At 43.2% G+C, this 17,978-nt stretch overlaps 3 protein-coding genes and 1 non-coding gene across 4 annotated transcripts; 1 reads left to right on the plus strand and 3 right to left on the minus strand.

Moving 5' to 3' along the window:
* Positions 1-1,479: 1,479 nt before the first annotated feature.
* Positions 1,480-4,078, minus strand: IL334_006080 (uncharacterized protein; the record flags this gene model as incomplete). The annotated part of the gene is made up of 4 exons (XM_062937785.1): positions 1,480-3,000; positions 3,067-3,297; positions 3,357-3,877; positions 4,033-4,078. The coding sequence occupies 4 exons, from the start codon at positions 4,076-4,078 to the stop codon at positions 1,480-1,482; spliced, it is 2,319 nt and encodes a 772-aa protein (XP_062793836.1).
* A 1,404-nt stretch (positions 4,079-5,482) lies between these two features.
* On the plus strand, positions 5,483-5,806 carry IL334_006081 (uncharacterized protein; the record flags this gene model as incomplete). Its single annotated transcript, XM_062937786.1, has 1 exon — positions 5,483-5,806. One exon carries the CDS (start codon positions 5,483-5,485, stop codon positions 5,804-5,806), a length of 324 nt encoding a protein of 107 aa, XP_062793837.1.
* Positions 5,807-6,855: 1,049 nt separating this feature from the next.
* Positions 6,856-6,970, minus strand: IL334_006082. Its single transcript, XR_009999598.1, has one exon. It is a non-coding gene; the product is annotated as a 5S ribosomal RNA (ribosomal RNA).
* A 629-nt stretch (positions 6,971-7,599) lies between these two features.
* On the minus strand, positions 7,600-17,775 carry IL334_006083 (uncharacterized protein; the record flags this gene model as incomplete). Its single annotated transcript, XM_062937787.1, has 31 exons — positions 7,600-7,654; positions 7,713-8,018; positions 8,081-8,221; positions 8,281-9,070; positions 9,127-9,592; positions 9,653-9,856; positions 9,914-10,197; positions 10,263-10,493; positions 10,550-10,706; positions 10,761-10,972; positions 11,030-11,105; positions 11,155-11,289; positions 11,345-11,425; positions 11,485-11,557; positions 11,615-11,827; positions 11,890-11,984; positions 12,200-12,506; positions 12,580-12,768; positions 12,817-12,892; positions 12,964-13,432; positions 13,496-13,714; positions 13,771-14,113; positions 14,176-14,468; positions 14,529-14,734; positions 14,787-15,033; positions 15,102-15,240; positions 15,298-15,620; positions 15,682-15,948; positions 16,010-17,185; positions 17,249-17,395; positions 17,482-17,775. The coding sequence occupies 31 exons, from the start codon at positions 17,773-17,775 to the stop codon at positions 7,600-7,602; spliced, it is 8,214 nt and encodes a 2,737-aa protein (XP_062793838.1).
* Between the last annotated feature and the right edge of the window lie 203 nt (positions 17,776-17,978).

The following is a 17,978-nucleotide window of genomic DNA, read 5'->3' on the forward strand; positions in this document are numbered from 1 at the left end:
ACTTTGTAGTCTTTGTAATGTTTTGCCGTGGCGTTGGTCTAACACTAGGTTCAAGCTTACAATATCTTTCCAACCTTGGGGTTTGCTATAAAGGTACCCACTTTGTTGAGTGGGTGATTGGTACCACAGGTTCTGAAATACGTGACGATGGAACGTGAACGAATCCTCATCAACGTCTTTCGCGACACCTCGAGACAGAACGTCGAAATTGACTCTCCGGGTGGGGAACACGAATCGTATTTCGTTGATTCGAGGGAACATATCAAATATATCTAAGAGACTTGCAAGATCCAAGGGAGCCGGCCCCCCGTATGCCATGGTCTTTACAGCGTGTCGGTATATAGATCGGCGTTTCTGAGAAGGGGAAAATGTGTTCTTCAGTCAGAAGCGAACGTGTTTCAAAAAGAGATGAAAGCTGGACGTCTTATAGCTGAGAACCTCACTCACTTTTGATCTGCACCACCTCCTGACGAATTTGTAATCCGCTTCACGTATATCACTGTAAAGGACCTCGACTACGTTCTCGAAGTGATCACGAGAAGTTTGGAGGAGAGAACGCCTCTCAGATCCTTTAAGGTGTTTCAATAATTCACGTCGTATGACCTCGTTTGACCAAATTCTGGACCAACCTTGACATCCTTCGGGAGAAGTTGGGTCGTTCTGCTCATGTAAATGTTAGCACCCATATTCTAGATAAGAAAAAATCATCGGGAGAGCGAGGTGTTTTGGAAAACAGAAGAACTATTGAGAGGTTGAATGAGCTCACTGATATCAATGATGTCTGCATTGCACCGCTCCTTAAAACTCGACTTTGCTGAAGAGAGCTTTCTTGAGGTACGAAAAAGAGCGTGAATGCGGTCAATGCCAATGGACTGACTAGAATGTGAAGTCCAATAATGCGACGAGAGAGAGTAAGATTATGTATCAATCACTCGGGGTAAAGAAGTAAGTGAAAGAGATGGAGATGAACAACAGTAAGAATGGTCACTGCATACAGTAACTCACACTCAATGTGTAGGTAGGTCTGTGCTCGTACACTTCCCCTTATCATACAAGCAAACACACGGATCACCGCGTTTCTACTGACGTGTCTGGTACAGTCAACTCACCATCATCATGACCATCATCATTACCTGTTATCTGTTATCAATGCATACGAATACGACATTCAATAGTTGATATACCTATGACACACATATATATATATCAAGAAAGGGCAGAAATTCGTAACAGGCAAAACGGAGACCAATATTTTAATTTCAATAATGTAAATCAACAAGTATGTTTTGTATCTCGTAGTGAGAAGCCTGAGAATGGCATGCGAAGAAATCATGGTGATGATGACAGGAAAAGGGAAAAGTGGGAGGGTGAATGTTTGTGATGCTTGGTTTTGATTATCTTGATTCATGAATTTGACATGGTGTCTGGTTGAAACCCGAATGATCAATTAGGAAAGGCAGAAAGGAAATCGTTGATCAATCATATTTGTAAAGCTGGCATACCACCCGTTGAATTCCCAGTTTCGATTATTGGTATTCGAGGTTGCGATGGTGGTTGAGAGTGTGAGTGAGGTTGTGATGATGGTATTTGAGCAGCTCTTCTCCGTCTCCTTCTTTCTTTTCTACTGCCCATTTCACCATGATTCACAGGAGTCAACACTGGCGAGATCAACATTCTTCCACCCAATGGTCCCACCAGTGTGTCCTCTAATGCACCTCCTATGGACACACCATTACCTTGAGAAGCTTGACTATTATCCAATCCATTTGAACCGAAATTCCTCCGAAGATAGGTCGATACACCAACTCTGTCAAACCTAATCATATGTCTTAGATGTTCCGCATCTTGATCATTTTCGTTTTCTTGTTCTTCCAATTCATGTAAAAGTACTGAAGTTTCCAACATGTCTTCCAATGAGAAGGCATCGGAATCAGTGGGTGTAGTCTCTCTATCGTTCGGATCAATACAGGCTTCGGCTGCTCGTCTGGCAGCTATGTATCGTGGATGTCCCGGAATTGAAGAATATCTAGCTTTTTTGCTTAATCCAAATACAGCATGTGTTGATGCAGGTGAAAATGGGTCATTGATCGCAGTGGAGTTTTTACGTTTCCTATCTTCGTGAGATCGTTTCGTCGATGCTACCGAAGCTGCGTCTCTATCCCTACGTGAACGTCTCCTATGAGTGAAAGGTGATTTCGTATCTCCTCCTGTACCATCAATGACAGCATGTTGAGCAGGATCATCAGTCGTAGGATGGAATGTACCCATTACGGGACCAGCAGGCGCGGGTGTTTCAGGAAGAGCAGCAGATGTGGGTCCGGTTATGGGGTCTGCAGAAGATGTATTAGATAGGGCGGGAGTATGTATATCGAGTCCAGTTGAAGTCGGATCGGCGAAAAGGCCTGAAGGTCCCGCATCGACATCCAGCAAGGGCATTTCTCCATTCTCTACTGCCATCCTCAGCACAGCTTCTGCCATCTGAGCTTCCATCAGTTCGTTCAATGCTGGGCTATCTAGAACAGGCATGTCTTCCTCTGCCATGGAATCGGTAGTATCCCCTCCCGCATCTTCGTCACTCATACCTGACCAGTAAGAATCTTCATCACTGTCGAATTCTCCTTCACCAGCATCTGGATCGATAAAGAGAGCAGGTTGATCGGTTCCAGAAACAACAGTACTTCCACTGACAGAGCCCGCTGTTCTCGAACCTTTCTCACCTCTATGTCGAGAGCGTGAACGTTCATGTCGAGGTTGTACCAACACAAATTGACCATCCCAATTCTCCATTAGAACAAGACCGGCATCAGCTCCACCGGTGTTCTCTGTTTCTTCATTGATGGGAAAGAGCGATGCACTAGGGATGGGAAAGCCGAATTCGTCCATACCGTCATCAGAGCTAGACCCAAAGTCGGATTCTGACATGGAGTCGTCTGATATGCCATCGACGGAAGACTGTGATTGTTGATCTGCTTCAGAGCCAGAAAGCTGATTTATGTATACCTGCAAAAGCATGACCATCCGCCTCAGTATATGAGGCAAAGGGGGATGCACGGCGACTTGACTCACCTCCTCTTCATCTTCTTCGCTGGAAGTTTCATCCCAGTAGTTCACCCCTTGACCTTCAACATCCGCATCGTGACCCGCGCCATAATTTAGATCCTCAATCTCATGGCCTACAAATGCTGCTGGAAGACCGGTGAGTTCGTCTTCGGTTAGATCGCCAAGATTCGATTCGTCGTCACCATACGACGATACTCCATCGTCAATATTAAAAGGCAGAGGTGCGGGTGTAGGCGTCTGCAACACGACACGAATCAGCATCTGAATTGAATTCGATTAGATGACAGTGAACTCACTGTTCCACCATAAGTTCCTTCCACATCAAATTTAGCATCCCTTGCTCTTCTTCTCTCTACTTCCTCCAATTTTATAGCCTTTTTCTTCTCTCTACCTGGAGGACCTATTGTAGTAGTGGGTATGGGAGTTGGATGTTTCTTTTTCCCATCTGTTTTTATCTTTGATTTTGACGTGGATGAATTTGTGTTTATACTTGTTTTTCTCTTTTCGGTTGATTTGGTTATAGAAGTTGTATTTTGAGTGTTGGGGTTATTGAGAGTGGGTGTCTGACGACCTTTATGTACACCTTTACGAGGAGTGATCAGGGTTTCGTCATAATCATCATCATGATCATCATCGTCTTCGGGAGGTGTGAGATCTGAGGAAGATCCATCGGATTGAGTTTGGGATTGATAGTTTTTCTGTTGAGAGGGTCGTGAGCGTTTAGAAGAGGAAGAAGCAGAAGCAGGTGAGTTCGTTCTTATATTTAATTTGATTTTAGGTAGAGGTGAATGAGATAGGTTGGGCGAGGCTGCATGAGCTATGATACCAGAAGAGAACAAACGGATCAATGGTTAGCTAGAATGCCTTATTACGAAGTGAGAAAAGAAACGCTCCCAAAGGACCCATGTAGAGTTTGATTGAGGCCAATGGCGGACCTGAGAGTATGTGAGAGCGAGAGAAAGAGAAACATACCCTTCACCCCACCTTTCTTGTGGGAACTAGATTGAGCGCTGGGCATCTAATTCGAGGATGTGTATATATGGGAGTGATCACCAGCTATCTCCTCAAAGTTTAGATGATTTAGGTATTATATAGTGATTTTGATTGATCAATAACAAATGTAGTTCTTTCGTATGTGATTTCACTGGTTTTTCGCCAGAAGCAATTGTCTTTGGTTGATATGTAAAAGTGACTGAGTTGTTAAGGAATGTGGGTTTGATCTGAGCAAACATTGAAAGGGGGGGTGGAAGTATATTGATTGAGGTTGGGTTTGAGCTATTGATATTCAAGCGACTTGAGACTCCACAGCTGACTTGGGATATTGAGGAAGCAGTAGAGTTGCGTGTGTTGAATAAGAGCGATGAGGAGGTAGTCGGAAGGCTACTGTGCTGGAATATAGAGCGATAAGATACAATCTGAGTAAATAGAATGATATATGTATCGTGAGAAACAAAGATGTGGTATTCCAGTCAAAGTCCTTCGTTGAACTGAAATCTCTGGTTTTAAGATTTTTTGTAAAACAAAAATGCGAAGTTTATATGTATTCAGGGGGATTTAAAATCTTATAAGTTAACATGATGAGAATAGCTGAATTAGGAAATAAATAAGAACAGTCGAGTCCCGGCTCCGGCGGATTTCAAAAGGTACATACATGCAACGATGATGATGAATTATGATTAAAAATTTGTTAGCTTTAGCATGCTCCACTCTCACTAATCTATCATGCAAGTACAAATGGGTCGTGTGCACAAATACAAGCGTGAAATTCAAAACATCATAACTAGCCGGTGACATGTTAAATCAGGATAGAATGCATCCTACTAAGATTAGTCTGTCCATCAGATTGCGACATTTCGCAGAGTATCACGTCTTTTGACACCACCGTCTGTTTGTCTCAATATGGTCCGGAATCTATCCTTTATGCAGACCATAGTGTAGGCGGATTGATGCGTCAATCTGAGTAAATGCAAGAAGGTGCACCTTGGCTCTTTAGCTTTGACGGCCCGAAGAGGTATGGTCGATCCCGTCAGTACATGAATTGATATTGGGTGAACTGAATTGCCTCGAACGAAAAGAGTTACTGCCAAATCCACGATCATTCAGTACAACTAATATACTCTGATGCGTCCTAATCGGAGATTCTAAGTGATTGTTGAGAAATTGTTATTTTTGTGCGCGTCGAGTATAATCCTGAGTGAGATCGTACTATCGTACACACTCATACATTCAGGAACGATTCTCGAATTACTGAAATGCTGTTAAATCCTTTTCGTTGGGAGGGCTACCCATATTCTGAAGATATATCTAGATGGTCTGAACTGATCGACACCTTTCCTACTTCAATACGTTATGGCTTATCATGACGATACATTATATCGTGAGATTATCATTGGGAAATCATAATTTGTGCTAGAATCTTTCAATGGATGAAATCCTAGCTCCCGTTGCAGGTCCTTCAGACGAACATATACCAAGGTCTGGGATCCCTAAGATTGAAAACGAAGATGAAAATGAACGTTACGCCATCATAGGCAGTGACTTATCTACAAGACTAAAATACATGACTAACCAAATAACCTTGAACGATTTATATATGATGATACCAATACCAAGTTCTATCTTGGTCAGATCATTTCGAAACCCCCTTAAAGCCAAATCCACTCCCGATAGAGAGAATAATGAGGTCCGATTATGCACACCTAGATATCTGACTTTGATGTCGACGGATCACGATGCACCTAGTTAGGCAACTTTTTGCAAAGAAGATTTGATCACTTTATCAGCCTCTACTTGGATATCTTCATTGGATTTTACGTCATTGACTTTTGATAATACTCATAATCATCTCGATTGGTATGAACTGTCAAGAACCTTAGGAATATATACCTGGCTTGTAGAGGGATATCAATTAATGAGAATGATTGGGCACAGTCAAATCAACGAAGCCAAAAACGAAAACAAGGCCAAGCTTCAGAGCAAGATTCTTCTCATCTTAAAACAACAACCTTGATAGTATCTTCAGCATCAACTTCAACATCGTCAGAAATAGAAAATCCATTTGATCGTCAACCTTTACCTGACTTCACGAAATTCAACTGAACATTGATATACCCATTTGTTATTGGTCTCTCACCATATCGATGAAATGAAGAAGTTGGACATGTTAAGCAAATAGCCAAAGCTATTTATCCATCAATACATTGGTCAAAAGCTAAAGTTGATTTTTTTTGAAACGTGATGCTGATCTTCCAAAAATCGACGCTTATTACGGAATACCAGACATCGATGATGGTGATTATGATCATAAACATGAAGATGACGCAATGAAAAGAACAGAACAGAATTCAGCTCAACTACATTACTAAGTTTCTGGATGACGATGATGGAGACTATGGTTCAAGATAATGGACGTGAGAGGTAGATGAGGGAGGAGCTTGACAAAGCAACATCGAATACAAGTCTGATGAGTTCGTTCTTGTCGGAAAAGGATTCAGTATGATCATATGTATTCCAGATACGTGTAGAGAGTGATATTCAACTTATATTAGAGCGCTTCGCGCTTGGTCACACTGAACTCCCCTTGTGTGTATGTCCGTGTGTATATTTGATCGGAAAATAATCCAATATATGTTTCTCCCCTTTCCACACACGTATTCTCCCTATCAGCGTTTCATCCCTTCCCTTATCAGAACAGATAACGGACCTTAACCAAAAAGAAAAAAATGAATTATAGAACACCTTCTTCATCGATCCAATTTCAGTAAAAAATACGATTCTTTGATTGCACGATGCAAAAACTACAGCACCCGGGATTCCCAAGTGGTCCCCCACCTTGGTACTAACCGAGCGATACCCAGCTTAGCTGCCCAGATCAAACGGGATGGGGCGTTTTCGAGGTTCTATGGCCGTAGATGAGAGACAGGGAGGAACAAAAATTGTTGAACGCACGGACCGCTTCGAGATTTCACGAAAGTTGAGTGGGTCGACCGATGAGAGATATGACAGTCTGGAGATGTGATATCTTAGTGCTTTGCGATGTACGCATAAATTCGGAAATGCCTTTATCTGACTGGGGACTGTCAGATGAGAGGAAGGACGTGGAATATCTTTCGTATCATGGAACCAGATAATACTCGTACTCTGTTTAAGAGATCTGTTGTCATGCCTATCATCTCCAACTTCTTCGCAAGGCCCTATTTGTCACGCTATCTGAAGTCGTCAAATGTAGTGTACCGTACAGTAGATTCACCTGACGAGACGATTCATACCGTGAGTGCGCTAAACTTCAGATTAGACATACTTTACATACCAATTCATGTATGTATATATTATAAGAAATGGATTCTGTCACTTGTAAAAAAGAAAGAATCAAGCGAAACTGAACTTGATTAAGAGTTATGAAATGCAGGGTATATCAATACAATATTGTTGTTAAGAAGGAAGAGATCAATTTGGAGATATTTCTATACAGTTCACCACTTCTTCCATCCCTTCAAATCGGACTGTACCGCTCGTTCTGGTAAGTAGCGTGACTCCATTCTATATTGTGAATCCCTCTATCAACCCGGCGACCCATTTGGTCATCATTGCCAATCTACGGTACATGATGAGTCAATCTGTCCATGCAACAAGCAACATAGACATTAACTCACTTATCAGGCTTAACTTTCTCAAAAGCCAATTCACTCAAACCCTTCATCCCTAATTCTTCCAAAACCTGTTCCCTCGCTCCGTTGGTAGCTAAACTTGGACTCGATGAGATACTACTTGCATAAGCACCTTTTCCGTGAAGATGTAATGATGTCGAACTGTCTGTTGTAGGTAATGCATTTAGTGAAGGTATCGAATAATTTGGATCGGATAATGCTTTTTCCAATATTGTTGAAGTCGATTTCAGGATCGATAAATTTGATGTTGTAGTCAAAGTTGATATTATCCTTGGTATCAAAACATCATATCTAAAGCGATACGTGAGATTGATCAGCTGATATCACCCACAGTATTAAAACAAATTACTCACGCCATAGCTACAACTTCTGGCATCTCAGAACTCGCATCCGCTAACAATCTATATAGCACTACTTTCTCTATATCTGATCCACCTGATCCATTCAGCAACGCAACCACTAAACTTATCAGTAAGAGTGCAGTCGAGTTATCCCTACCATCCAATAAATCAGCCACAGTCCAATATCTAGCCCAGGTACTCAGTGAACTTACGGTATCGATAACATATCAAATACAGGAACGTTTGCCAAGTTTGTGTTGTCATTGTCAATATCTAACCCAGCAGCTTGGAACACCTTTCTAACCTCTTCCGTTGATACAGCAATCGTCGATAAAAGAGCAACGAAATACGCTATACTTCCTGATGAGACTGATAATTCATCTTCGCCATTTGATTTTGCTGGTTCAGCCGAAAGTTTGAGTAATTCAATCAAGCTTTCAATGGTAAGTTTTCTCGTCGAAGGATGTCGTACTCCCTTATACATGATAGCTACTATCGCAAAAGTGATATCTGTTTCAAAAGAGACACCTGAAACTTGATCTAATTTTTTAGCTTGTTCATTTATGATTCTTCTTGTATCCAAAAGGTGTCCCATCAATTCTTGTCCCCTTATTATCGTATGAGTAGTAGTTTCACTGACTGCTTGCACAGATGAAATCATCAATTCTAATGCTGGAGCAAAAAGTGGTATAAAGCCAAGTTGAAGGACCGATATTGCTAGCCAGAACAAACTTGAAGCATATCGACTATCAGGTAAAAGACCTCCAATGATCCCATTGAGACATCGAAGCATACTGATAAGTAAAACACTGTCGACTTCTTGGAAATGCGATAGAGTAGTGCTCATAGCAACTAATATCTGATAAACGAGATCATCGTCGACTTCATCAGATGCGAGATATCCTAGAACAGTGAAGGCTTGAGGTTGCGTCGCTGGGTTATGCTGGAAACAAGTTGCAGCAACCAGACCCATCCATCGAGCTCTCCATGCGTTGGCGCAATCTAATATCATATCAGCGCTCGTGCTGATTCACTTGTATGAAGTCGATTGTACTCACCTATAGATATCGCACCAGCAGTCAAAACTTCGCCTAAGAACCTGGATATCTCTTCAATTCTTTCCAACAAATGAATATCCGTCTCATTTTTGATGGTAAGACCAGACAGTTCGATGTTTCCTTGTCCTTGAGTCAATCCGAATGCAGCCATAATTTGAGGTCGTTGAACTCTTCCCAACAGGTGTTGAAGAGCCGATGCATCCATATTGCCGGAACTGGGGTTGGAGGCTAATGATTGGATTGTGTTGACTAGTAGACCGTAGGTTGTCTGGCGCATCAGAACTGGACCTGCCCCAAGCAATAGCGTAATGATGTGGAATATTTCAGGTAAGAAAAGCTGAGTGTCAAGGGCGGAAGAAGGATTGAAACCCAAGATGAGAGCGGTTCGGGATAAAGAGCAGATCTCAGGCCATACTGCGTTTTCTGTGATATGGGCTGATGGTTTAAGGTATGTTTGCGCCAAGGTCTGCAAACGACAAAGTGAGCAGGATCTTTTCATAGGGATAAAAATAGCGTGTGAGCTTACCTTCCGCAGTCGAGCGATCACTCTACCCCTCACAGCAGTCGAAGAGACCGACACCAATATGTCTCCAATACATTCGGCTTTATCGCTGCCGATTCCAGCATCGACGGCGCAATGTATAAGTTCAGAAACGACTATCTCCGCCAAGCTCTCGTGGGAATGAGTGAGGATTGCCCAGACTTGCTCTTGAATAGCCAAGTGAAGGCGCTAGAGGTTGGCATGAGCACTGGCTTGTTCCTCGTGAAATGCAAACAATACACTTACCGTTCGCTCAGCGACAGTAATCCCAATCAAAGCTCTTACTATCTCTTTGACCTGCTTTATACTTTCCATCCCATCTTCTCTCGTGGGTTTACTAAATTGATCCAGATTTGACAACCAAGGTCCAACGTAAAGTAAACAGGCAGTCTTAAGCGGAGTATCTGCTTTACTGAATCCTATCGTCCATTCTTTGAGGAACTCTAGAGTTAAGTGGGGGACGGAATTTGCCAATGCTCGAGACAAATCAATGACAAATGATAGGGAATTACTCGGTATTGATAACCCAACTGTGAATTAGAAGATAAGCTATCGTCACTATGAAATCCCAATGACAGTAGAGTGGACGGCTCACGAGAAACGTTCAATACGCGAGAAGCAAGATCATATTTGAAGAATTGACATAACTCATTCAACAAGATATATGCACCCATCCGCAGTGTACTGTCGCTTGATGATAAATTAAGTAAAGAAACATTGAGCAAAGTGGCTGGAACATCACTTGGACCTAGCGCTCTCTCATTGCTTGGCCCTTCACGTAATCTGGCCTTTGCTGCTCGAATGATTTGAGCCATCTCGTTTCGTCCTGTTGTATACGACTCGTCAGCTAATGGAATATTTCCGAGCAGCAATCCCACTCACGCCTTGAGACGAAGACCAAGGTATCATTCCGCCCATATTTAATGACTAGATGATCAGAGGGAATACCAGTTCCGCCGACAATATCATCTAAATCTTGAAGCCGAACTACATCGATAACATATGACCTCATGCCAGACAGGAGTTCTTGTTTCTTCCACTGTACCATTCATGTAAGCAAATGCCTGGCCGACAAGCTCAAGGTTTAACTTACGGAAGCGATTTGTAGCGAATCATGACCTAATTTAACTACCACTGGGACTTGCATCTCATGATCTGCCACATAGAGTAAGTTGGTGAACACGTGATCGGCTTCGTAAGCTAATGCCATGGTATATTCGGGCAGAGCAAGGCTGGTGAACGGGATCGACTCGGCGAGTTCGGATGGACTGCTACAAGCGATGACATTTTTGCCGACAGAAGGAGCTACGGTATACTATCGTGAGCTCATTATTCAAGCAGGCGTGTATGCTGCTAGCTCACTGATCGTCAAAAGTTCGGATACAAGCCTTCTTACACGTTTCTTAGCATATGAATTGGGATTGTATATCGCCAAGGTCTGGAGGCGTGTCAGCTGAAATCGAATCTGCGAGCTTAGCTTGACTCACATGTATACTAGGGAGGATACCGGGTGGAAACATTTGTAGTGATCGTTTGAGCCAGGGTAAAGGCAATTCATTCGCCGCAGAGAAGTCAGTAAGATCAATGACAATGTCAAAGAAGTCTGTCACTTTATCAAGGATCTGCAGATAAAAACAGGTCAATAGAAAGGAGGTGACTCTATTCCAGCCAACTTACCGAGAAGACATGATAGGCCAGAACATCGTAATCGACTAAAGCTACTCTAGAAATGATAAAGTAAAAAATACGGCGTCCGTTCTTCATGATCAATCAGTTCAACATCCAATAGCCTTATACTGTGATTCCTTGATACTCACTTGACTGGCTGGCCCTTCATAGAAAGCATCGACCACACTATCCGTATTCCTCCCATGGTTATGTCGCATGAATCTGCCCAGCACGTGAATCAGTGATCTCAGTCGCATTATTCTGGATATACCAACTCACTCATCGTATACTTGCGATCTAGCAGAAGCACTCAACCCAGTCGTAGTGGGAGGTGGACCAGACTCGCTCATGATATGTCGTAGATTTTCTAAAGCTCCTTTTCCATCAAATTCGGTTCTGGGTGATTTAGTGACTGCTGCATGTCGGAAATGTTTTGGCATATTGGAAAGGGACGTCTCTAGCTTTGATTGGTATTTATAGACGAATCGTTGGCTGTGAAGACCACGATTCTGTGTCAGCCCGAAGCACGATAACCAGAGAGGAAGATAGCTCACATGATAGCATCATCGCCGTCTAGATCTTGGTATTTCTCCGCATCATCTGAGAAAGCCTTTGTGGCCTGTTGCACATCTGCTGTCTTGGGTCGAATCTGATTGGGGAGGCGTCAGCGACTGACCCTTTTTTCACGAATCACGATCATCGTCTTTGATGCGGTTTGCTGCTTCTTAGCGCCAATACCTCCCTTGATCTGGCCCCTGTCCTCGCCTCCAAGCAGCTTTCATCCGTATCCACCTGAGTCGTTCGCTTCAATCAAGCTGATGACTTCATCTCCACCCCAATGGAAACTACACGACAAGTACTCACCGCGATATCCGATAAGAACTTCGTAACCTGTCTGATATTTTCCGATAAGAAGTTATTCAACACTTTCATATGAGGTTCTTTGAATACCACGTTATTAGCCAGATTTTGAATCACTTTAGTAATTAACAATAAAGCTCTTCTAGTTTCTCTGGTATCTGGATTAACGTCAAGATCTATCGATTCAGGTGAAACTATCGCTGGGCAGAAGAATCGCAAAAAGATGAAAGATCCAATAGCTGAATGTCTTGAATCAGGAAATCGATCTTCAACTATTTCCCATATGTGATGACATAATGCCTTGAACAATCTACATTTTTAAATCGCATATTTCATCAGCCTTTTTTCCCAATGACCCGGTCGATAAGGATAAGATGGCTCACAGTGGTACTCTTGGTGTAGAAGAACATATCAGATCCAATAATGCTTGACACATCAATCTCAGATGATCCGCATTTCGCTCGATATCCTCCGTGCCCGATGCTTTACTTGGATCAAGCTCGAAAGAACATTCTGCCGGCTTTTCGACGAGCGAAAGTACAAGGGGCTGCAGAGTTGCTCGGACGTAATTACTGAATTCACGTCAGCTCATCCCGCACACTCGTATACTATCGACTTACTATCCATATGTCTTGGCGAAAATCGTCAACATTCTCATGGTCACAGAGTTTGCCCTAAACAGCTCGGACTCGTGATCTATTCATCCATCATCAGCCCATCTGCCTTTTGCTGTGATACCGAGCCACCTTTTGCAAAAGAGCACTTACTAGTCAAAGCGATTTCTCTTTCGATCAACGCTCTCATTAAACCCAATAACGCTCCTTTACCTTCGAATACCCTGAAGAGGAGAGTGGAAAGTTCGTCAACTTCATTACCTGATTGAGGACATATATCGACCATTGCAATTGCCATTGCCAGGTTTGGTGATGTCAGAAGATCCAAATATCTTTTGGTCGTTGAGGATATCCTTTTCGTAGACAGTCCACTAAACCTAGTTCCTTGTTGCAGTGTATTCGTGATTAATTGCATGAAAGCAGTCCGCAGTGTCGGATCTTCGTGATATCCCAATGATAGACAATGTTTGAGGCCTACATCGACGTTTGAAGAAAGTAGATTTGATAAAGCCATAATGGCCAGGGTTGGACTATCGTTCGGCCCGAACTCTTTGTTGTTATTATTATTACCATTGCCAGTACCGGTACCATGTAAGGATGATGTATAGCCAAATGACTCAGCCTGGACGGAACAAACGCATGTCAGCTACATTTTCAAGGTGAAGACGAGAAACGAAGAGCTAACCTCTTCATAATTCGAACGTTCGATCACTTTCACTAGATGATGATAATGCTTATAGAATAATCTCGACTTGACTACGCCTTGAGAATCGTCTGTATCCTCAGCTGAATTTTTTAGGACCAAGCCTTCCGACAAAGGGACCATCGCTTTAAGGCAAGCGTGATCTAATTCCTTTTGAGATTTACTTGTACTTTCAACTCCAGAGACATACATATCGTTATCCTGATCAAATGTTACGTCAACATTCCTACCAGATCACCTAAGAAGATTTTACTCACTCTCATAGATTCCAAAGACCATTCGCCCATCCAGTCCAAGAAAGCATTTCTGAATTTTGCATTATTCGAGAAGACCACGTTATCTGGTTTGCCAAGCGAGATCTCGACCAGATGACAGTACCTCGATTTCAGTCGAAGTGCATTATCTCCTCGACCTAGTCGATGTATGTATTGCGCTAAGAGATATAACAAATCTCCTAAATCTACTTGCACAGTCGGGACGTCATCGTTGGGTCCCATTCTATCTACGATCATTCGGAGGACCGATATAGCTTGCTCGGCGAATACTGTGAAAGGTTCAGACACGCTTACTCCCGCTGGACCGATAGCATGAGAGATGAGTCTGTTCCGCACGCCCCTGACGTAAGCATCCACTGATTACCAATTAAAGCAAAATCTACTCACTTTACCATAGGACTTACAACCATTCTGCAACAACTGGTAGGTAATTCCGCTCCTAGAGCATTCTTAACGGTTTCTCGCACATTCACTGAGCTGCTCACTAGCAGATCCACACATTGCTTCACAAACGCTTCCACAGGGACACGGGGATCTGGAATAGGTTGATCATATGCTGGGGGCAAGATGGCTCTGCCTATAATATCGCATAGACTTGGAGGGGCTTGTGTATCATAATTGGCAACGGTCACACAGGCACATAGAAATGAGATCAGGTTCTGCCATTCTTTGGATTCGTCCTGTCATGAGTAAACGTCGGCTACAATTCTTGGTCCCGAACTGGCACCTCTCTGACTCACGTTGTTTAATCCATCAATGTCAACGGACAACGCTCTTCGTCTCAAGTCACGAGAAGACATAGTCGCATCAGATTCCGAAGCGATGATCTTGGACGTCAATCTCTGTGCCACAGCAGACAGACCAACCCAGAGGCCTACAGTGAATGGTGTAGACACAGCTATCGGTCGGAGGGCTCGCCGTATCTGTCGTTGCTGTTGTTGACGACCTATTGGCAAGATAATCAGGGATATGGCTTTCATACTGACAGTCGGACATACCTATAGATGTTGGAAGATTTGCCAGAGCATCGAAAGCGTTTGCTCGTTTATCAGGAACAAGACCCATCGAGGTCGGTGTCAGTTGACCGATGGCTGACATATGAGCTAATCTGGTGAGTTTCCCAAAGACAGATAACATCGGTAAGGTGAGAGCTGTCTGTTCACTGTCTGGTCCAACGCAGATGGTAAATCCAGCTACTGAAGCGACCATGGTAGCTGGTTGAGCCATTGAAGAAGGAAACAGCAGCTAAGAGGCGAGTTCGTTAGCGAGTTCGTTAGCTGTTGAGTTTCGTATGGTGTACGTTTCTATCTTACCGATGTGTTCTCCTCCGCTAGACGCAGAACGGCAATGCTTGTATTCCGTAAAGCAGTCATGGCTATAGCGACATTATCAGAATCATCGCTGTGGAAAGCGAACAGAGTCTGTCTGCCGATATCGAGAAGGATCTGCCAGCTGCGCCATGACTGTCAGCCGATTTATTTTGTGTTCTTGAAGCGAGTGGCAACTTACATAGCACCCCCTGCACTTGCAGCTAGACTTTCAACTTCTTTGTCACTTTTCATCCTAGTTACAAGGTCATCAATCAATATGCAAGCTGTTCTGGAAGCGATATTTGACAAGACATCCGGACTCGGGATAACAGTCAAGGCAGATAGGTTGAGCAAGAATTGACAGAAACTATCGCTGGAAGTAGGAGATTGATCAGAAGAGGCTCCGGCGGTGGCGAAAGCTGCATCTAATGAGTAAAGCTGAAGGATCTCGTTGATGAGGTCTGTCTGACCTGAAGGGAGCTCAGGAACAACGCGTCGACGGGGAAGTGATTGTGCGTATGCCTGGAACCGATTAGCCAAACGGATCAGCTGGACCGATCGCTACCATTCTCCCCGGACTTACCTTTAGTATCGTACGCAGTGCGGGACCGACTGCATTCCTCAATTCCGAGAGAGGTACGAACCACGGTAGTCGTTCCCCTTCTACTGCTATGAGCGTACAGGCTTTGACCGCCACAAGTCTATTCGATTCAATTGTGCTGTTGAGCAACTTTGGTAGTAAAGAAGAGCTTATGGCTGCTGGGTCCGCTCTATATAGCGCGACTAGCCCTTCAACGAGGATGTCTTTGTCGACTATTTCAGAAGAGAGGGAAGAGGTGAACAGAGCATGCTACGGAGATATTAGCTGTGGCCAGTCGATCAAGCGAATGGTGCTTTTCTCATTAGCTTACCATTGTATCAGCACGAATATCATGTACTAAACTCCTCACCCCCGATGATTCATATTTTGGAGATAACGCCATGGCAGCTTTAATCATGTCGACATGAACCACAGCCGATATTTCTATGCCTTTACTGGAACTGAGACCTTTCTTCAATCTATCGATCAGAGCCGCGTGAACTGTAGGAGACGTCCTGGAAGCTAGTTCACTCACGACTAACTTGGTGAACAAGTCAGGCATGAGTAAGAGGAGCATGATACATAGCGGGTAGAAGGATCTCGTTTTTTTAGCATTTGACGAAGTGAATCCTGAATCTGATGAAGAGAAGAGTGCGTCAAATAGAGTGTCGACACCACCTTCCATTTTCTTATTTCCTATAATGAACATTTCATATTCCATGGGATGAGCTTTGATCCAATTCCAAATACCGTGTCTTAGGGAAGCTGCAATGACTAATTGCGCGGGTCTTTTCACATGTAAGAAAGAGCTCGATATCTCTTGTAGAGTTTGTGATAATCGATTTCTGTCCAGATTTGACCATTCTAACAATCTTATTTCAGTTATATCTGGTGATTCTTCTATCGTGGTTTGGAGATAAGCTATGCGAATTTTTAAGCGTGATAATACCAATTGCCAATTTGACGCCGAAAGATAGAAAATCACTCTCGACGTGTATTTTGATATTTGAGAAATTGTAGCAGAAGAGGTCGGACACGTTGGGGACAAGGATTTGGGTTTGGTGATCTCGTTCTGCGTGTGCGAGGATGCTGATGCTGATGCTGATGATGATGATGAGGGATATGAATGCGCTTGTAGAAATCTCGTATCTAGGTTATAAGAATTTGTGTTTGATGATACTGATCGATACGGTTCTGTCGAAGACGATGAAATTCCTAATCCTCTTATATCTTTACTTGGAGCTGGACTCGCTCTTTGATCTTGAGCACTGTCACCGAACACTAATCTTCCGTAAATTACAATCACATTGAGGAGATACCTTGCTAGTCCATCTTCGAAAGGATAGGGATCTGGCCAACAACGAGGTATGTCCGTTTGAGGCGGTGGAGATGATAGAGCGTGTGTTCTCCATGAGGTCGATAAACATAAGTTTAAGATGTGTAGTAGGTACATCTGAGAGTGAAGGATATCAAGGGATGTTTCAGTAAGCGAGGAAGAGCTGGAGTACTGTATGAGCATGACGTTGTTAGTGCTGCATATGATCATTGGTCCTTCAAGTGTCAATCTCACCTTTGATAGTGTGTCTAGAGCTGATGTTATACTTTGCACAATGAGAGACAATCTCAATTTCGCCAGTTGAAGTAACGAGCTGATAGTAGCTTGAATGGAAGGATCAACTTCCATTATGGCTAATCTGATTCCTGAGTTACATGGTAACTGGTATAGCAGTCAGCAAGAATCGCTGATTTTTTCAGTAAACGAGTGTCGGGTTTCTCTCATTATAAGATACAATGGTTACTCACTTTATTCACTATTCTACCGACCAAAGAATTGATAATCTTCTGTTCTGGATTGTGGAATTCAGATCTCATTATACTATTTGAGTCGTTGATTGAATTTGTGTCGAATGAATGTTGATTTACACTCTCTCTTCCAAATCCACTTCCATTGCCAGTACTGGTACCCCCTATACCACCACTACCATTGGATTGACTCTGTGTTGGTGTTTGTGTTGGTGTTGAACTGTTGTTCGACCTGAATGGGGATGAGAATGAATGATGTGGAGAGGCCGTCGATCCATTCCTTCGCACGGGCATCTTGGACATTTTCGAAGGCAGAAGAGTCGGAACTTTTGTAACCCCTATACTCGATCAACAGGGGATTGGGTGACGCAGGTGGATGGAGGGTATCATGAGTGTCTGTACAGAAAGAGAGGTTGCAGAATGGAACAATCAGAAAGAAGAGAGAATGAGGGAGAGGATGTGGATGAGTATATAGTACAAAAGAGAACAAGGAAGAC

This window comes from Kwoniella shivajii, chromosome 8 (genome assembly GCF_035658355.1).
Source record: "Kwoniella shivajii chromosome 8, complete sequence".
Taxonomy (NCBI): domain Eukaryota; kingdom Fungi; phylum Basidiomycota; class Tremellomycetes; order Tremellales; family Cryptococcaceae; genus Kwoniella; species Kwoniella shivajii.